The 22,770-nt window shown below is 36.1% G+C and overlaps 1 protein-coding gene across 1 annotated transcript in view; it reads right to left on the reverse strand.

The window, feature by feature from the left end:
- The window catches only part of Adamtsl3 (ADAMTS like 3), a 320,152-nt gene that overhangs the window by 159,699 nt on the left and 137,683 nt on the right, over window positions 1-22,770 (reverse strand). The window contains exon 8 of the mRNA XM_005320199.5: window positions 1,900-1,974. Coding sequence (XP_005320256.1) covers window positions 1,900-1,974 — 75 coding nt within the window. The remainder of the gene's footprint in view (window positions 1-1,899; window positions 1,975-22,770) is intronic.

The following is a 22,770-nucleotide window of genomic DNA, read 5'->3' on the forward strand; positions in this document are numbered from 1 at the left end:
ACTTTTTGTAACTAGGTTCTTTCTCTTAAGCATAATGACCATGCATGGTGGTCCAGGCCTGTAATCCCTCTGAGTTGACAACTCTGAGGCTGAGGCAAGAAGATCACAAGTTCAAGACTAGCCTGGGCAATTTATCGAAGCCCTGTTTCAAAGTGAAAAATAAAAAGGACTGGAGATGTAGCTCAATGGTAAAGGGACCCTGGGTCCATCCCCAGTAGCAAATAAATAAATAAATACAAAATGCAGTGGCACTTAAGGTTAATGTTTTCAAGAATTATTAGTATTGTACTATATATCAGCATTTCATCCCTTTTTAAGCCAAATTATATTACACATTTATCCATTCAACAGTTGATGAACATTTGAGTTGTTACCACTTGATAGATACTATAAATAATAAATTTTCAGCCCTTTATACTTTTGAATCCAAATGATATTTCACAATGTTCTTAATCAAAAATTTGAATCTAAATGAATCTAAATGATTTTTACCTGTTTCCAAAAATCAAGCTTGCATTTACAAGGAAGAAGTTATTCCCATTAAGAGCTGTGTGTTTTCAAACCATTTTTGTGTAAAACTGGAGACATGAAAAATTGTGCTCTACATGTGTACTATGAATTGAAATGCATTCTGCTGTCAGATATAACAAATTCAAATAAATAAATAAATTTTTAGAAAAGGAAATTTTAAAAATGTTTTGATGTTTCATTCCAGAGAAAGCCTTGAATGAAGTGACCATGACATGATTATAAACAGTTTAATGATTTTGTTTAAAAAAATAATTCACATAAAGTTAAGAGTAAACAAGCTCTTTTAAATAATTTTTCGCTTTCACTTGTCACCAAGATAGTCTCTTTCTTCTTTTATTTAGAGCAAAATGTACTAAATAATTTTTCCTTTAAGATTGTAGTCTGATAGTGACCCAAAACATTTTTAATTATTTAAACATTTTATTATACACTTTTCTCAGAGGACTTTTGGGCCTGAAATAGTAGTTCTGGATCCTCTACACATGCATGCATGCCACACTACCAAAAACGTTTGATGCTTCTGGCTCTAAGAGAATCTTATGATTTAAAAACTTAAGATGGTGACCCAGGGGATAAAAAGGCAGATATACAGTACTTGGGTTCTGTAGATCTTGATTGTGTGACTTTGTGGCTTGATAGTAGTTATAATAGTATATATTTTGTACTTTCTATGGGCAAACACTAGACCCAATAAGATGCTGCACGGCCAGAGGCCAGTCTAGTAGAGACCTACCTTCTTTTGAATATAATTAAGAAATCCTGCTTGAGGCTAAAAGGATACCTTGGGAAAGCAGGAAATAACCTCTGGCATTTCCACTTCCTTCAAGTTTTGAGAGATCAGAAAAAATTGAGACAGAGGAAATGCCATCTGACCTTGGCCATAGAAACAATATTCTTGCAGCCCTCTACTGATGAAACTCCCCATATTCTAGGAAGCCTGTGTCCACTTTCAGAGTCCACTTGTCCAGAAGTTGCCATGCACTGGTAGAAAAGTCTCTCCTTCCTGGGCAGCCAAAGTCATTGATGACATTCTGAATTTTAAACTTTGTTTTGTTTTAACTTTGTGTCCCAAACTGTTGACATCTCCAGAAGACTCCTGAATTCATATTTATTCTCCATGTAAGAATAGTTCATTTCACCTATAATTTCCTCTCCCATGGGAGTATTAATCCCAAACTGTTATTTTTTTTCCACTGGGTATAAGAACAGAAAATTAGCGTAGATTATTTCCCTAGTGATACGGACTATTTCAAAATAGAAAAAAAATCCCCACCTACCATGAATATTCTGTGTTTTTGTTTATGTTTGTGTTTTGCTAAATAGACTCTCAGGGAATTTTTAAAAATGTTTAGATTAAATTTTACTTACAGAGATGAGCAGGTCCTTTGACTGTAATTCTCACACTTCTACTTCCCAAAGGAACAGCAATCACATTTTCTTCTCCTAGAAAACAATTTAAGACAAATATAGTAAAACTAAAAAGAACCATGAAAACAAGGAAATCAATCAAAACTGGGTGCTTGTTTGCTATTACATATTCTGATAATTTAATTTTTCCCATCTAATAATCTATGTTCATATGTGAAATTTGATCCCACTAGTCTGTAACTGAGACAGAGCAGGGAGGGTACTAATTATCCCACCAAGATCCAGCCTAATGCAAGCTGCTTTTTAAGAATTGTTTCCACCAATGTCCAGGTTCAGGAGCTGGTGGTGACTTTGCCCCCAAACTTTCCCACAACCTCTGCACAGTCAATAGGCTAATCCTGACTCATATATGCCCTTTGGGTCTTGGCGATAATGCATGCCTTTGTTATCTTTTGATGTCAGAGTACAGAGGCACAACTCATGTGAGCAGATTCCCTGTCAAGAGCAAACTCCAGTGCCAAAGCAAAGATCTGATATGTGCAGAAATACCAAGATCCTGTGCAAGCAGCTAGTGCAGCATGAGCCCACCCTTTTTGTCTGCATAAGCTTTGCTCTTCACATCCTGAGATGGCCAGTCCAGGCCCCTGCCCCTGCATAGTCTTCCTGGTGCTTGAGCACAAAAATGCAACAAAGCTGCTTTCAGATGGTTCTTGTCTCTCCATGATTTCTACGTTGAATTGAGCAAAAGAACCCTCCAATTAACTGGTAAACTTGATAGCTGGTAACAGCAAAAAGAGATATACTTTGTATTTATAATTTTTGTCCCAAATGGGCAAAATAATTCCACACTGATTGGTAATACTATCATTGATATGAATTGCTTTCAGTAGATACTTTTTTATCCTTAACTTACGGAAAATGATTTTTTAAATAAACTCTTCAGAGTGAAACTGATGAACAAAACCCCTTATCTCAGGCTGGGATTGTGGCTCAGTGGCAGAGCACTTGCCTTGCAAATATGAGGCACTGGGTTCGATTCTCAGCACCACGTGAAAATAAATAAATAAAATAAAGGTATTGTGTTCATCTACAACTAAAAAAAGATTAAACAAAACCCTACCTCTCACCATGCACAAAACTCAACTCAAAGTGGATCAAGTACCTAGAAATTAAACCAGAGACCTTGTGCCTAATAGAAGAAAAAGGAGGCCCAAATCTCCATTATGTTGGATTAGGCCCCAACTTCCTTAATAAGACTCCTATAGTGCAAGAATTAAAATCAAGAATCAGGGCTGGGGCTGTAGCTCACGGGTAGAGCGTCTGCCTCACACGTGTGAGGCACTGGGTTCGATCCTCAGCACCACATACAAATAAATAAAGATATTGTATTCAACTACAACTAAAAAATTTTTTTTGAAAAAAGGAATCAATAAATGGGATGGATTCAAACTAAAAGGCTTCTTCTCAGCAAAAGAAACAATCTGTGAGATGAATAAAGAGCCTACATCTTGGGAGCAAAATTTTGCCCCTTACACATCAGATAGAGCACTCATATCTAGGGTATCTAAAGAATTCAAAAAGCTTAACACCAAAAAAATGAATAACCTAATCAATAAATGGGCCAAGACACTGAACAGACACTTCTTAGAAGATGATATACAATTAATCAACAAATATAGGAACAAATATAGTACAAATATAGGAACAAATGTTCAACATTAGCAATTAGACAAATGCAAATCAAAACTACTCTAAAATTTGATCTCACTCCAGTCAGAATGGCAGCTATTAAGAATACAAACAACAATAACGAGAGAGAGAGAGAGAGAGAGAGAGAAAGAGAGACAGAGAAAGAGAGAGAGAGAGAGAGAGAGAGAGAGAGAGAGAGAGAGAGAGAGAGAGAGGGAGAAGTTAAAAAAAGAAAGAAAAAGAATACAAACAACAAGTGTTGGTGAGAATGTGGGGAGAAAGGCACATTTATACATTGTTGGTGGGACTGCAAATTTGTAAATTGGTACAGCCAATATGGAAAGCAGTATGGAGATTTCTTGGAAAACTGGAATGGAACCATCATTTAACCCAGCTATTCCACTCCTCAGTTTATACACAAAGGACTTAAAAACAGCATACTACAGGGACACAGCCACATCAATATTTACCGCAGCACAATTCACAATAGCTAAATTGTGGACCAACATAGATGCGTTTCAGTAGATGAATGAATAAAGAAAATGTGGTATGTATACACAATGGAATATTACTCAGCAATAAAAGAGAATAAAATCATGGCATTTGCAGGTAAGTGGATGGAGTTGGAAATATTATGCTAAGTGAAGTTAGCCAATCCCAAAAAAACAAATGCTGCATGTTTTCTCTGATATGAGGATGCTGATCCATAATGGGAATGGTTGGGGGGGAGCATGAGAGGAATGGAAGAACTTTAGATAGGGCAAAGGGGAGGGAGTAGAAGGGAAGGGGCATGAGGGTAGAGAAGATGGTGAAATGAGATGTATGTTATTTCCCTAAGGAAATTTATGAAGACATGAATGGTGTGATTCTTCTTTGTGTACAACCAGACACATGAAAAATTGTTCTCTATATGTGTAATATGAATTGAAATGCATTCTGCTGTCATATCTAACAAATTAGAATAAATTTTTAAAGTCAATATATTTATTTATTAGTTTATAAGTTTTTATTAAATAAAATACCTGTTTATTATTGAGAAATCAAACAATGCAGATAAACAAATAGACAAAGTAAAACTCTTTCTAGTCCAAATGCCCAGAGACCATCACTTCTATCACTTTGATGAATATCCCTCACAAATTTTTCATTGTTTGTTTGTAATATATATGCACATAAAAGGCAAAAATGAGCTTTATTTAAATGCTCATCAATATGAGAAAGGCTAAATAATCAAGAGCTATGCTATAGAATACTCTGAAACTGATATGTAATGACATGAAGCTATATGATTTACTTTGAAAATATTTTATATGTATATGTGTAAGCACACACACTATTTTAATTTTTTTTTAAATTTTTTAGTTGTCAATGGAACTTTTATTTATTTACTTATTTACTTACTTACTTACTTATATGCAGTGCTGAGGATCAAACCCAGGGCCTCACACATGCCAGGCAAGCACTCTACCACTGAGCCACAACCCCAGCCCCCATACATACAGATTGATGAGTTTATTTTTTTTTTTAAGTTTTCACTTTTTTAAGATAGAGAGAAGAGAGAGATAATTTTAATATTTATTTTTTAGTTTTCGGCGGATACATCTTTGTTTGTATGTGGTGCTGAGGATCGAACCCGGGCGGCACACATGCCAGGTGAGCTCCATACCGCTTGAGCCACATCCCCAGCCCCTATATTGATGAGTTTAAAGGGCAAGTTAAAAACAATGTACATGGGCAATTATTTCTTGAATATACCACCAGAAACACAGGAAGCAAAGGAAAAAAAGGATTGGACTACATCCAAATTAAACTTTTAGGCCAATATCAACAGAGTAAAAAGGCATCCCACAGAAAGGGAGAAAACATCTGCAAATCACAAATTGGACAAAGGGTTAATATCTAAAGAACTCTAACAACTCAACCACAAACAACATTTTTAAAAAATGGGCAAAAGACTTGGAAAGACATTTCTCTGGCAGATATACAAATGACTAATAAGCATATAAAAATGTCCAATAAACAAAAAGACAAATAAAATTATTCAAATACTAATGCCTAGAGATAATTAGTGAATTTCTAGGTTAATGCAAATCATAAACACAATGAGATACCATTTCACACCTATGAGAATAGCCATTTTATTTAAAAATAAAAAGTGAGGTTATGGAGAAACTGGAACCCTCATGAACTGCTGGTAGGAATGTAAAACCGGTGTAAGCCCTTTGCAAGACAGTACAGCAGCTCCTCAAAATGTTAAACATGGAACTGCCAAATGATCCAGCAATTCCATTTCTGGGCATATACCCCAAAGAATGGAAAGCAGCAACTCAGATATTTGTATACTTGTGCTCATAGCAGCATTACCCGCAATAGTCAACAGGTGGAAGCAATGAGTATCTATCCACAGATGAATGGATAAATATCACAGTAAGTACCTACAACTGAATGTTTTTCAGCCTTGTTACAACATGGATTAACCATGAAGACATTGGGCTAAGTGAAATAGGCCAGTCACAAAATGATAAATACCGTATGAGTCCACTCATATGAGGTACCTAGAAGAGTCAAGTTCACAGATACAAGTAGAATGGTGGTTACCATTCAGAGGAAAGAGTAACAAGGTGTTATTGTTTAGTGAGTGCAGAGATTCTGGTTTTCAAGATGAAAAAGTTCTGAAGATGAAAGGTGGTGATGTGAATAGGCTTCATGCCCTAACAGTATGAATAGGCTTCATACCACTGGACTATAGATTTAAAAATGGTTAAACTGGTAAGTTTTATGTTTTTTATACACACACACAAAAACACACACACACACACACACACACACACACACATATATATATACATATATTTCACAATTTAAACAATGCATATGGTATAATCTCATTGTAGAAGTATATGTGTTTAAGTGCCACCTTTTTATACACATACATAAAATTTATAGCAATACATACTATATTATTTATTACAACATATTGCATTATATTGTGTGTAAATGCGTGGGTAAGATTGTACCCACATAATAGTGAATAAATATAGAGTACTATGTAATTTGTATATTAGTAAACAATAGAGAGGGATTTTAATTCTTTAATCCTTTAAGTATAACAGAGGGTTTTAACCAAAGTATTGACAAAGATTACCTCTGGGGAAGGGAGTTAGAGTTGAGGAGTAAGTGGGACGACCACAGGTTTTATATTTTTTGAGATTTCTATAACGAAGATATACTTTTACTTAATATATAATGTAAAATATAAGTCTATTTAAATTTGAAATTTAAATGTTTTAGGAAGCTAAAAGCATTTTTAAAAAGAAAATAAGACTTCAGAGCCATAAATCTTTGTTGTATCAGTTTTAAAAAACCTTAAGCAAACAGGTAAATTTCAGATACTAGCAAGAGGTTGTCAGTGCATGATAAACAACCACCGTAACTCTGATACCCAAACAAAACACAAAAGCATGAAAATAAATATATAGGCAAATTTAAATTATGATTATATACATAGAAAACACTAAATACATAGAAAACCATTTAAAGAATTTCAAAAAGAAAACAACATGGCTAAATAAAATACATTCTAAAATGACGGCTGATTCAACAAATTGGGAAATATATTAATGTAATGGGTTCTATTGACAGGTGAAAGAAGTTAAATAATATAATTTCAGTGAATAGTTAAAGGTATTTGATAAAATTCAGAGCAATTTTTTATTTTTATTTTTTGAGCATTATAATTATACATAGCATGTAGGTTCATTTTGACAAAATAACACATGTAAGGAATGTGGTTTACATTCCTAGTTACTCCCCCTTTTCCTTTCCTCCTCCCTCTCCCTGTTTTTTCTCCTCTCTGCTATTGATCTTCCTTTCGCTTCTTTCTTTATTCTTTTTTTTTTTAGAAATAAAGTCTTATTACAGATTTTTTTTTTTTTTTTTTTTTTTTTTTTTTTTTTTTGGTGGTGGTGCTGGGGATTGAACCCAGGGCCTTGTGCATGTGAGGCAAGCACTCCACCAACTGAGCTGTATCCCCAGCCCTCTTTATTTATTCTTGATTGGCATTTTCTGCATATATACAGGTGAAATTCTTTTGGGTACATTTATATATGTATGTAACGTTGTTTAATTCATTCCATATTTCCAGACCTTTTTTTGTTCCTCCCTCCCTCTCATTTTCTTTCTACTCTACTGATATACCCTGTATAGCCAGTCTCCTCTCCCACCATGTTCTTTCCCTTATTTTTCCCTAGCTCCCAGATGTAAGAGAAAACATTCAGCTCTTGATTTTTCTGAGTCTGTTTTATTTCACTTAGCATGATTTTCTCCATTTCCATTCATTTACCAACAAATTCCATTATTTCATTCTTCTTTATGACTAAGTAGAACCACATTTTCTTGATCCACTCATCTACTGATAGGCATCTGGGTTGATTCCATAATTTACCTATTGTGAACTGTTCTGCTATAAACTGTGGTTGTATTCCTACAGTCTGCTGATTTTAGTTCTTTTGGATAAATACCAAGGAGTGGGATAGCTAGGTCATATGATGGCTCCATTCCTAGTTTTTTAAGGAGTCTCCCGACTGCTTTCCATAGTCATTGTACTAATATGCAATCTAACCAGCAATATCTGAGTGTACCTTTCCCCCACATCCTCTCTGGCATTCCTTATTGTTTGTATTCTTGATCATTGCCATTCTGACCAGGGTGAGATGAAATCTTAGTGTAGTTTTGATTTGTAGTTGGTAGAGATGTTGAACAATATTTCATATATTTGTTGGCTATTTGAATTTCCCTTTTGAGAAGTTTCTACTTAGTTCTTGGGTCCATTTGTTAACTGGGTTACTTGGGGTTTTGGTATTAAGTTTTTTAGTTCTTTATATATTATAGATATCAATTCCCTGTCAGATAAGTGGCTAGCAAAGATTTTTTTCCCATTCTGTAGACTCTCTCTTTACCTCTTGATCATTTCCTTTGTTTTTTTGCAGAGCTTTTTAGTTTGATGGCCTCCCACTTACTGATTCTTGGTTTTATTTCTTGAGCTTTAGGGGTCTTGTTGAGAAAGTCAGTGCCTGTACCTACATGATGGAATGTTGACCCGATGTTTTTGTCTAAAAGTTGCGATGGTTTCTGTTTTAATTCTAAGGCTTTGATTCATTTTTTTATTTGACTTTTGTGCAAAGTCAAAGATAGGAATCTAATTTCATTCTTCTCCATATGGATATCTAGTTTTCCTAGCACCATTTGTTAAAAAGGTTGTCTTTTCCTCCAACATATATTTTTGGCACTTTTATCAAGAACCAAGTGGCTGTAAAGTGTTTTGGTTTGTTTCAGTGTCCTCTCCTCTATTCATAGGTCTTCACTTCTACTTTGATATCAGTACTTTATTACTATAGCCCTATAGTATAATTTGAGATGGAGTATTGTAATTCCTCCTGCATAGCTTTTCTTTTTCAGAATCAGTATGATTACTTTTAAGAATCTTATTAAAGCCAGGAGAAAGGAAACATACTCAATTTGATAAAGAATATCAGAAACTCTGGGCAGACTCAGTGGAGAAACATAAGAATTATTCCCAACAAAGATAGGGTCAAAACAAGGATTATAATCACCATCATTTTTCCCCACACTATTCTGGAGATCCTTGTCAACAGAATTAGAAAATAAATAACTTATAGAAATACAACCTGGAAAGAAAACATTAAAAAATACCATTATCTATAGGTCACATTACTAAAAAATTCAAGATGAAGAAAATTATTTTTAAAAAGTTCAAGAGATATTCTGACATTAAATAAACTGCTTTCATAACTTTTAGTTGATATTAATTATATAACTTCATTATATTTTAATGTTACACATCATATATTGAATATATCATTTATTATTAATTATAATAACACACAATACTATATACATATGAGTTCAAACATACACAGACATACACAAACACAACCTTGGCTAACCCAGTAGCAATGAACATTCCTTACATGCATATTGTGCCTCCAAACACTGCTTCCCACTAAAAAGAACTGAAGGTTCTTAGAGAAATGGGTCAATCCACATTTGAATCCAAAATATAAACAATATAACATGGGAGTATCATGGCATAACAAAACAAGGAAGCTCCCAAAGACAACTGGAATCATGTCAAAAGGACTTGGAGTCTATGCTAAAAGTTCCCAACTGGGAAAAAAAATGTGAAAATTTGAACATTAATAAAAATAATAACTGCAATGGAGTAAATCACATGAAATATGTTTAAACCCATAAGGTCTTAATAATACTTGAAAAATAAATCATTGGTCACATTTGTGGGATGCTAGGAACCAGCTCATTGTTCTGAAACTGGTAAAGAATGAAGAAGAAAACATTTATCATGCCTTTCTGTACAAATTGTATATCAGGAACTAAATAGTCACTGAGAGTAAGTTTCTCATTATAGAAGTGTAGCATCCCATAATGAAGGAAGGATGGATTATCATCAAGTAAATATTGATCTTTAGTGACTACAAAATCACAAAAACAGAGAAAGTCACATATTATGTGCTCCCCAATATAATGTAATAGGAAGTGTATAACACCATCTCTAAAGTCACCTTTCCCAGGGAAAAAGGACCTGGTAAACCATCACTGGAATGCAATATGAAAAACACAGAGCATGGGAAAGTCAATTGCACAACTTATGAGGTTTCCTCAACAAGTAAATTCCAAGGACAAAATGAATTATATTCTACAATTTAAAAAATTTAAGAGATCCTAATGCAACATTCAGATTATATGAAAGCTAATTTAAACAAGCAAACAAAAATAATTAAGGATAGACTTCTGCTAATCCTCTCCTTCAAAAAAAAAGCAATGAAAACACTGGCACAATAAAAAAAAGTCAGAATCAACATTTTCAAAATCTGGAAATTAATCAAAGACTTGCAACAATCTGGACAGCAATTATTCAAGAAAAACAAACATTAAAAAAAACAGTGAACTTTGTGGCATATCTACTCGCTTATTACTATCTTTTCCATTTCCACCTCCATAGTAACCTTGAAAACAACAGCCCAGTGAAATCACAGTGAAAACCACCAGCTTGCCAGACCCATTGGGGGCTAGAATAGATTTGGAGCTCCTCCAAAGCCCAATTCCCAACTGTCATTATTTGACCTGTGTGGTTCTCTGGAAGACCTCACAGACTTGTCTTTATTTTACCTCACTGTGAGCTTGCCCAGTGCAAATGGACTTTCCCCAAGGGGCATTTGACCCAAACAATCAGAGGTAGCTGTTTAATGTTGAGGCTGCATGAGGTCATGGGTAACATGGGTAACAGCGGGAGAAAACAAGCTAACTAAAAGCTTAAAAGGAAAAGCTGGGAATGAGATGTCCATAAGAATCTTTTGAAAGTTCCAACATAACTCCTGAGATTCTAGAACCATCATATGTCCATGTAGGGCTGTGCCCAGAAAAGTCCTGAGAAGGTCCCAAGCTTTCACCCCTGGTTAACATGGAAGCTTTGCAGAAGTAGGAAGTGAAGACTAGGACAGAGTTGTCAACTACATGGCTGTGTGCTGAAAGTGTACCCCAACATATATACATGAAGGCCACTAAAAATAATCACAGAATTCCATGAAAAAAATAAAAAACAGATTTAATGGCTTGAAGTGAAAAAATTCAAAATGAGCCTGAAATACCTTGTTGTTCTAGAAACCAAGACAGTGTTAAAAATACAATTTAATTATGTTAAAGGAGTCAGCAGTCAGCTTAAAGTAACCCCCCAACACACTGTCCACATTTTGGACAATTTGAGGCCCCAAAAGAATATTGTCTCCAAAATTATAAAGTATTGAAAAATAAAAATCCCTGAAAACCAAGTGAGAAATGAAAGGAGAAAAAGGTCATTTTTAAAACAAAAGATTATCTACAAGTGTAGAAAAAAAATGATAAAAGTAGAAAATTGCCATCTGCAACCCAGTGTAAGTACTATTTCAAGCAAGGATCGTCCATGCATGCTGGAGGTGGCATGAAAGATTGTTGCAAAAAGCTGTTTTACTGTTTGTCAAGGTTCCATTCTGCAGATTTCTTATAGGGAAGCATGGATTATACAACAGAGTGACCTGTAGTTCACCTTCTCAAATAAGCAATCAAATTTAGCCTTATTAATAGAAGGTCAAGCTGACCTCAAGGGCTTCCTGGGGCAATATAAAGTATGCAGCACCACTTATGACATGTTTCTGCCACAAATGTTCAAAATCTAGTTCTCATCCAGTCTTTGACCGTACTGTTACATTTATAAAAATCAAATGAAGGAGATCAACAAATTAAATGGTAATAGCAAAAGCAACCAAACAAACCCAAAATATTGGACAAAATATAAGACAGCCGAAACAAACTTTAAGATTTCAATACAACGAAAAAATAAGTGTTCTAAATAAAAAGACTAAAGACATATAAAACTAAATGCAATAAGTAAAACTTGACTGATTCAAGAGGCAAAAATAAAACCATAAAAGATGTTCTTGGGACAATAAGAGAAATTTGAATGTAGACTGGATATTTAGAAATTATAATTTAGAAATCTTAATTAGTATTAGGTATGCTAATGAGATGGCATTATAAAGAATTTTAATTTTAATCTCCTGATTTTTAGGAGAGTAATAGCAAAGTATTTAGAGACAAATATTGTGCTGTCTTTAACTTACTTTTAATAGGTGCAGCTAGCAAGCTGGATGGATAAATAGATAGATGATATGTGGAACAAATGCAGCCAAAGCAAATTTAAGTGAAGGATACATGTAGCTATTTGTGTTATTTTTTCAAATTCTACATATGCTTGAAATTTTTCCAGATTTTGGAGGAAAAAACACATTCCAAACTCACTAAGATCTATTTGATACTAAACTCTTTAATAAACATTTCAAAAGAGAATCTACTATTGAATATGAATAATTATGCACTATTTCCAAAATCCCAGGATATGCTAATGTGGTTCAAAATTAGGAACTCTATGAATGTAATTTACCATACCAATAGACCAAAGCAGAAAAATTATATCACCCTGACATTTATCATTTAGCAAGATTCAGTAGTTATTTTTGATAAAATCTCTGCATATATAATAAAATGTTTGTAACATGATTTACAAATACAAGTATCATGATTAATATGCTTAATGCTTAAACATTTGAATCACTGCTCTTTAATTGGGAAAATGATGGGATACAAATTATTACCATTTGACTTAAGATTTTTAGGGAGATTAGCCAAAGTATTAGGCAATAAAATACAGTCTAGGCATTATAAAGCAGAAAGACATTAATATTCAAAAAATCATGGGGTGGGACTATGGCTCAACAGTAGCACACTTGCCTGGCATGTGTGAGGCACTGGGTTTGAATCTCAGCAACACATATAAATAAATAAAATAATTGTCTATCAACAAATAAAATATATATATACATAAAAATAGCTTTCAGAAATAACCACAATAAGAAAATAAAACAAATAAAAATAGCTCATTTACAATGGCAAGAAAAAGGATGGAATATTTTGGAATGAACTTTAGAAAAATGAACATGACCTACAAAAAAAATTTTATTATATGATTTATTTTTATTTTTTTTTAGTCATACATGACAGCAGAATGTATTTTGACATATAATACATACATGGAATGTACATACATCAATCATATTGTCTATTCTATTCTGCTGCTCTTCCTACCCCTCCTACTCCTCCCCTCCTCTCCCATCCTTTCTATCCAATCTAATGTGACACACTTTTTCAAAAAAAAAAATTTAAATCTGTAGAGACTAAAGATGACTTGAGAAAATCAAAAGGGAAAGATTAATTCATTTGAAATGAAACAAAATTAAATGTCAAAGATAGAAAAATCATTATGACAGGTAAAGATTATTTCCTTAATATACAAAATGTACATACAAATCAATTAAAAAAAAGTAGCGAGAAAATTGGCCAAATGCTTGAAAAATTCGTTCATACTAAAATAGATTTAAATGTCAAGAAGCATTTGAAATATGGAGGAAAAGTAAGCAGTGTCTCCAGAATCTAAAAGCACATAAATAATAATATGCCTGCACAAATGTGTGAAGGTATAACAAAACAGAAAAACTCTTAATGCTCGTTCATATGGATCTAGTTAAGTAATTTATGGGACATCCTTTTATGTCACAATTTTAAAAAATTAAGTCAACTTCTGGGAATTGAAAAGCAAAAACCTCAGTATATAAAAGTAAATTTAAAAAATGTTGTATCTACTGATCAATTATTTATACCTCTCAAAAGCATATATGTTTGTAAGGAAGGTTTGCATTATATTGTAAGGGGGTTACACATACACATATGCACAGCAAATATCTGTAACACCAGCAACTATTAATAATATTTATATCTGTATCTGCATACACATTTATTGAAACACAGTTCACAACAGCCAAATTATGGAATCAGCCTAGGTCTGTCAATAGATCAATGGATAAAGAAAAGGTGATATACATACACACTGGAGTTTCAAACAGCCATAAAGGAAAATGAAAACATGTCATTTGCAGGAAAATGGATGGACCTGGAGATCATCATGTTAAGCAAAATAAGCCTGACTCAGAAAGACAACTATGGCATGCTTTCCCTCCTATGTAGGATCTGGGGTGGGGAGAAATGACAACATAAGGCAACAGGGAGAATATCAGAGGAGAGGAAGGGGATGGGGAGGTGAGAAGGGAGGGTAGTGGGGTGGGTGTTAACTATGTTATATGCATGCACAAATATGCTATAAAGAAACCCATTATTCTATATAATTAAAATGCACTAGTAAAAAGTCTAATGATATTAATATCTCTAAAGAGTGGAATTGGTTAGTTTGTGGGTAGAAAAGGATGGCTTTTGCTTTTCATTTTATATACTTCTGTGCTCTTTGAAATTTTTACTAAAAGCATGTCAATTTTATAATATAAATTATTTATATAATTAAATTTTATATATACATATGTGGGTCATATATAATCCTACCTCTTTAGCCCCACCCCAGATGGATAAACAACATGATGATAACAGGTATAATCTCTTGGCAGTGTGATTGATTACATGGTTTATCATTTTCTCTACCTGAATATTCTGTATTTTCTACAATATACATAGAGCATATTACTCATAATAAAGTTATTTGGAAAATACATTTAAATGCAAATTTTAAATACACGTAAACACAAAAAGTTGTTTGGAAAATACATATATATTATAGAACATTTTCCTGGACTGAATGGAAACTCTTTGAGGAGAACAACTGGGCTTAGTACTCTCTTGAAAAATCTTTAAAAATTTAGGCTGTAGTGTCTTGGAGAAGTGTTCCCCTGTGTGTGGATATATGACCCAATCATCAATCCATTGACAATAACAAACTCAAGTAAAACCTTTCAGACAAGAGAATCCCTGGCATTTTATTTTAGCCCAAATGGCTCAAACTTGAGGAAGATGTCTTGCTTGGTAGAGGGCAATGGATTACCAGTTGCCCCTTTGTTATCCTTGAAGAAAAAGGCACACTGAGGGGGCATCCTATAGAAGATTCCTTGAAAGAGCTTAATGTCCTTAAACTATAGGAAAAGTCATCTAAACTATGCAGTGGAATTTTCTGTTTCTATAATCCTCCAGAAAAGTCTTAAAATATCTGTCTCAGTCTCCGTGATACTTTCCCGGGGTAATTCCCCCCCACACACACACAAAGTTTTATCATACACACAAATCACCTGGAAAACTTGTTAAACACCGATTCTTGCCCCATCCAGAGAGAGCCCTATCCAGCAGTTCAGGGTGGAGTGCAAGGATCTGCCTAACTAACAGGCTCCCAGGTGACGCTGACGCTGCTGGAGTAACCCTGATACAGCACAGAGGGAGGGAAAACTCAAGGTCAAATGGGGCAGAAAGGGAGGAGCATTCTACAGGCATAAATGTTTCAATATTACTTCACTCTCTTGCAGGGCAAGACACAGTTCTCACTCTGACCAGAAATGAAGTGAAAATCCTAGAGAGGCCAGGCTTTTCAGAAGAGAGGTCCTGTGGTATTCAAGGCTGTACAGACGAGGGCTGCAGTCAAGAGACTGTTGATGAGCCTTGTAAAAGCTGTTTCACCTGGGCCGCTGGCAAAGGAGGCTATGATCCAAGGAATAAATGATGATAACAAAGAAGAGACAGCAAATATCAACAGTTTTTCCAAAACTTGGCAGCAAAAGATAGGTGAAAGATTAGGGTAAGAGCTAGAAATGTGGTATGTTAAAAAATAGTGTTTTTTTTATAAATGCAAAGAAAAAGAAGAAAACTTATACTATAATTTATATATACAAATTCTAAACTTTCATGTATTTTTACATATATATCCATGTATATGCATATGTGTATATACACATTTTTAAAATTCTACTTTTATTTAAGATGGGAGAGACCTAGATGTTTAGCCCTGATGGGAAAGAAAGAGGAGATAAAGAAGAGAGAGGGGATGATGGGTGGAGTGAGATCTCTGAGGAAGCAGAGGGGCTGGAATCCAGAACCCAGATGGAGGGATTAATTAGCCTTGGAAAGGAAGGCCGACACTTGTGCCTCTGTAGCAGGAGGGAGCAAGGAACGAATGGGTGCAGCTGCAGGGTGAGGCCTCTTCTGGTGGTTTCTGTTCTTACTGGGAATATTTTGTTTATAATCTTCTTTGGAGCAAGCATAGAATCTGTTTTGTAAATGGGCCATAAATACTTCAGAAGAAGGTATACCCCCTCAACATGCTGTGCTGGATACATTACCTATCAATGTAAAAATAATTGTATTGCACAGATTTTGCATATCATTTTTACTGACTTAAGTGTTAATAGTTCTCATAGCAATTCTGCTTCTTTCAGTTTCTTAAGTGTGTTAGTCAACTTTCTGTCACTGTGATAAAAACACCTGACATAATCAACTTATGAGGAATAAAGGTTTATTTTGGCCCCTGGTTTCAGAGGCTCCAGTTGCTGATTGCTTGGTTCCTTTGCTTCGGGCTTGTGGCAAGTCAGAACATCATGGCAAGGAGCATATGCTGCAGTAAAACTGCTCATCCCATGGCAGTCAAGAAACAGAGAGAAAGAAGGGGCCAGAGTCCTAATATCCTCTTCAAAGGTGTACCCTCAATGACCTCATTTCATTTAATGAGGCCCTGCTTCTTAAAGGATCCACCATCTCCTAATAGCACCACAAGATAGCAATCAAGCCCTGAGTATATAGGCTTTGGGGAGACATTTAAGATCCAGACCATAACACTAAGGGCAGATGATACATAGAGATAGATAGATAGATAGATAGATAGATAGATAGATAGATAGATAGATAGATAGAAAGAAGGAAAGAAAGATGTGTAACTGCACTTGGTTCACAAAGATTGGGGACTTTTTTTAACCACTGGTGGGTATAAAATATGCACCTTTGTTATTTTTTGCCTAAAATGCTATTAGCTCTGATATAAATTCTGCTACCATGCTCTCTTTATTCAGTTAGAATGTTAGAATGGGCCACTTCTAAATTACAAAGGGCTACCTGATAAATTCTCACTGATTCTGGAGCTAGCCCTAAGCTGAAGACCATGCTGAAGGGAAGGGACAATGATAAGTCCACACAGGGAGCAGCTGCTTCAACACAGGCTCAGTGAGACCACTCAAACCCCCCCATCAGGAGACAGAGACGATGCTGTCAAGCAAGTCTGATTCTGAAGCTGCTTTAAAATCCTACACTTTCCAAGGGTGCAGAATCAAATGCTGAAACATAGTAGGTGAGGAGGCTTCTTCTCTGTCCCATCCTACAGTGTTGTTGATGACAGAAGGTCACATCTGGGAATACCCAGATGTGTTAGTGGTGAAGGTGGTTATTGGTTCCTGCTGTGCAATTTCATCGTTTGGATTTATTCCAAAACCTTCTAATTGAAATTTGGGATTATGAGATCCTTGATATTGCTACTCACTGTACCATCTGCCAGGGCTCATTCTTGTCACTCTTTAGATGTCATCTGCATCTGTTTTACTCTACAAATTACCAGGAGAGGCAAGATAGAATAGCAGTTATGACCACAGACCCTGGAGCCAGACAACCGGGGCTGGAATACCAGCATTGCCACTTATGATTGATGTGTGATCTTGGGTAAGTTGCTTACCATCACAAGTTCAGTTATAGCTGTAAAATGATGGTATTAAGAATACCTACTTCCAGGGGTCATTGTGAGTATTCTTTGAGCAATATCTGTAAAGGACTTAGTAAAGGACCTGGCACCCACTAGGGCTTGGGTAATCATCAATTATTATTAAAACTATGTTGAGCACTTACTGTGCCCCCAGGCACCATGCTAAGTAATTTGAGATAAAGGACTTCATTCATTCTAATGAAAATCCATTTCCACAAATAAGAAAACTGACATTTTGCAAGTTTAAATGACTTGCCCAAGATCACAGAGCTCCTAAGGGTAAAACAGGGTCTGAACCAAAAATTATACCCTCAACCCTAGTACCAGCTTACATTACGTAAACTCAAACTCACACATCACAACTCTGTTCATTACAGGCATTTGTTTTATGGGCTTCGCTTGTTTGATTTTGCAATCACTGCACTGACCTAAGATTAAGTTTGCTTCCACTGACTCTCCCTCCCACACATAAATGCTCAAATCCAGCTGTTCCGTCATATTTTTTCTATGTCTCATTTCCTGCTGCAGATCATGGCTTTGCTAAGTAGCAAGATGTACAGGAAATAAATTGTCCACACAATATTAACTAATCAATAAACATCAGTTTCAACCCAAAGGACTGTAATATACATCAGATTGCTTATTTTCACTATTAAGACCAAATAAAACTACACAAACCTAAATATATATGTTCCAAGGTAATACAGGAAGATGTTTTAGTTACTCTTACTTTGGCAATATCCCCACATTTCAAACCTGCTTTTTATGTTTTTTTTCAGTTGATTGGATTTATTCATTTTTTTAACTTAATGCAATTTTCAGTCAAATAGTTTTCATGGGTTTTTTTGACCCTTCATTTATTTTCTCCTTCTGTTACCTAGCCACTTGCCTCCCTGTGCATTATACACACACACACACACACACACACACACACACACACACACTCCCAAAGAATAAAGGAACCTTTTTAAAAAGTTATTTTTTATGAGTGTCAGAGTAAATGGTAATGCTAATAAAAATTAAACCCTATGGAAAAATTGTATTAAATAATATGCTTTTCCTTTAAAATGAGACAATGAGTATGAAAGCATTTTACCAACTGAAAAAAAGAAAAAGGTGTCTTTTAATGCCCTCACACACCCATAACCATGTGGTACCACTTAGACTAAGGAGAGCACCTTCTGTCACGTTGTGGAGAACAGGGGCTGACAACTTTTCAAAACGAGGGTAATGACATTTGCTTCATTTGTCACTCTGGGGGTGCAGTGGCGGGTTGTGGGAAATGGAAGAGGGTGAAGTCAGTGTGTGGCTGCAGCTGGAGGACTGTCTATGCTGCTTCTGCAAATGGAGGTGGGATAAATGACATGTGCCAATGAGCAAAAGCAGGGAAAGTTAAAAACTAGGAAATGAATAGCAATTATTTTTAAAGTAGGAGCACAGCAGGGATTTGACTTGGTGAGAGCAACCAGCTGCAAGGTGAAAATTGATTCCTCTCCCTCCATCCTGCCCTGAGCTCTGACATCCCCATATCCCTCCCTGAGCTGTTAGGCTACTTCATGGAAGTCTATGATTGCTGAATCTGCAAATGAATGCCCTCAGTCTTTAGCCCCTGTGTCTATGCAAGAACATGTGCTCTCAACCTGGAGGTGTTTATTTACTGGCTTAAAATGCCCTAACCTAAAAAAAATCATGGCAATAGGCAGAGCGCCTAATAATATATGCATTCATGCTGATTTCCATGGCTACTTTTGAACAGTACGCAATAGAGTGGGCTGTGTTACACAACCTTTTATAACAAAGTTCTATCCAGATGTTCTCCATCATAGTGTGACTCTTCTTTTCTGCGCTGTAGACGGCATCTAAGAAATCAAGAGCCTGGCAAGAATAAAATGGTAAAACTTGACTCTGTAGTGGGGTAGCAGAGGCTGAAAAGCAGAAGGGTTAACCAGAAAGCAGAAGGGTTAATCACCTGGGAAGTTTGGCAACATAAAATTGCCCAGATTTATCCTTAGGAGTTCTGGGGTGGGACCTGAGCATTAGAAGGAGAGACAATTTTCCCGGGTGATCCTGATGGACATTCTGGGTTAGGAACCATAGAGCTGGGCTCCACTGAGGAGGAACAGGGGTCCATTGGCTAAGGCAGCTTCCCCCACTCAGGTTCCATCTTCTTTTTCTTTTGTGCCGTCTTTCTTCTGTCCCCATCACTCTAGGTCTCGGTGCACATTTCACCTCATGTTCATCTAGCTGCTCTCGAAAGACAGCTGGCGGGGGGGGGGGGGATGCTAGACACACGAACTCTAGAGTCAGAACCATCTTAGCCACTCACTTTTTGTGAGAACTTGAGCAAGGAATTTCATGGAGCCCATTTCTCCACTTGTCAAATGGGGGATTTATAATAGTACATACCTGGTAGGGCTGGGGTTATGGTTTGGTGGTACAGCACTTGCCTAGCCTGCATGAGGCACTGGGTTCAATCCCCAGTGCCACATAAAGAAAAACTAAATAAACAAAGGTATAAAAAATAGTACATACCTGGTAGGGTAAGGGTAGGAATAAATCAGATCATACATGAAATATATTTATCCTAGTGCCTGGCACAACATAAGCACATGACCTGTGGAGACCAGTATGATCATTACTGCCCGATGACTACTGTTACTAGTAACGCCCACACTCTGGTTAGTGGATGTCAGCTCTCCTGGGTGACTCCAAGTATTATGGATTCAGCAGCCAAAAGGCTGCTCTCCATGCATAGTGTCCTTAGAGGTTGCTGCGATGGAGATGCTGGTCAAAGTGGCCTCTTCACTTCTATTCAGGTGAAGTCAACACACCTTTATTGAGAATATTCCAGGTGTATTGAGCTAGGTGTGAGAGGCCCTTGGGAAGTTCACACAATAATGAGAGTGCACAAACCAAAACTCTCCCATGCAGGTAGTGACAGACACGTGTACATAGATAACCAAGGAGCAGTTCAAAGGCAATAAGAGAAGATTTCATACAACTCACTTTTGTGATACATATAAAATTTCCTGGGCCCTTTAAGCCACCTCTGTCAAAATTTTCCATTCAAATGTTGGAAAATGTCTGCATATTACATCCTAGGTTTTATTTCTCTAACCTCCATTCAATCCCAAGATCTATTTTTTTAAAAAAAGAAAATAAGAATAAATTACAGATAAAAGACTTACAGAACTAGAAGAGGTCTTAGAAATTGTTCATGCTAACACTCTTACTATGCAGTTGAAAAAGCCAAGGTCCCACCAAGCTAAGCTTCCTGCCTAAGATCACAGATGGTTAGCAGCCAAGCTGAGGTTATTGTAACAGTCTTGGCTTCCAGTCCGATCCTATTGCACAACATCACTCAGTCCCACTGAAATCATAACGGGAAGCAGAACCATCTCGGCAAAGTACATGCACTCATTTGTTCGATGTTAATTGAGCTCCTAGGATGTGTCCAGTACCATACCAGCACCACAAATAAAATGGCCAACACAATAAACAGATTAATACTACAGACAGTAAAGCTGTTGAGAGTAAAGCAAAGCTTTTCTTGCAAAGCTTCACTAGTGGGAGAAGAAAGTTAAATAAGGGGAATCATTACTTCTTGTAATAAAGGCAAAGCAGAAAAGAGAAGGGCCTATTTCAGATAGATTAAATGAAGGAAGCCTCTCTGAGGACTTGGCACTTGAGCCCACAGGTGAGAACAAGGCAGCCACGTTAAGAGTTGGAGAAGCCTATCCCAAGCCCAGCAATGAGGAGGTGCAAAGGCTCAAAGGGGAAAGGGCACTTGGCATTCTAGAATATTCCAAAAGGTCAATGTGACTGGATCCTAGTGCATGAGAGGCAGATGGCAGTGATATAACTGAAAGGTTGAATGCTGCAGGGCTTTGGAAAGTGTTATAGATTTCCATAAACATAATGTCAATTCATGTAGAGGTGGGAGTTTATGGCCTGTCTACTTCTTAGTGGAAAACATAATCTATGACAGTCCTCAACAGTGTCTATATGCCACTTTCCTCTTATTTCCCTCCATATACAGGGGTAGAAAACCCACCCCCCCACACACATACACACACACACTCACTCACTCACATAAAACATGCAAAAGAGTTAGTCAAAAAGAAGAACCCACATCCTCAATTTCCAGCCCCAAGAACTTCATGCCATGCTTCCTCTTTTAAAATTAAATGAGAGGAAATACCCCATTAAAAGTAATAGGGTCTTTGGTTTGAATATTCCTAATCATAGTTTTGAAGAGAGTGTTATCAGCCAGATCTTGCTAGAAAGACAAATGGGGAAGCAGAAAAAGATAATGTGAGATGACAGAAGAATGAAAACCCATTTGTTTACCATGTTAGCCCACAACTTACAGCTAATATAGTCTTTCTCATCATGTAATCAGTTGACTTTGTAGATTATTTTGGAACTGACAGCCAAAGGAAAAACAGTGTGTGACAAGAAAAAAATCATAACAATTACCCTGGGAGGCAACCTCCTGGTCTACCCAGCCCAGGATTCTGTCAGGAGTTCCAAGGGATGCCCAAGGGTGAGGTTCAGAGGTGTGGTTATCATCACAATATCAACATTTGAGTGACGTGCCTATATTTCCACCTCGGCCTCAGGTGCCATTGTATCAATATATGCCACCACGTAACAGTGGAGAGAGAGCCCAGAACAGATAAGTGTGTTTATTTATTTTTTCATATTTGTGTGCCCTTATGTGGTCAAGATCTAAGTGCAGAACAAACCCAGCGCTACAGTTAAACCCCTAGATATTAAGTCAACACTCTCCAAAGAGATGTATTTGCTCCTATTTGCTGTGTTTATGCTAATTAGCTTGATTAAATCATTCTGTATCTCATATATATATCAAAATATCACATTGTACCCTATAAATATGTACAATTATAATTTGTTAATTTAAAATACTAGTTTTAGAATTAAAAAATAAAAATTTTCCTTATATTGAGATTCATTATTCATTA

This window comes from Ictidomys tridecemlineatus, chromosome 5 (assembly GCF_052094955.1).
Source record: "Ictidomys tridecemlineatus isolate mIctTri1 chromosome 5, mIctTri1.hap1, whole genome shotgun sequence".
NCBI lineage: Eukaryota > Metazoa > Chordata > Mammalia > Rodentia > Sciuridae > Ictidomys > Ictidomys tridecemlineatus.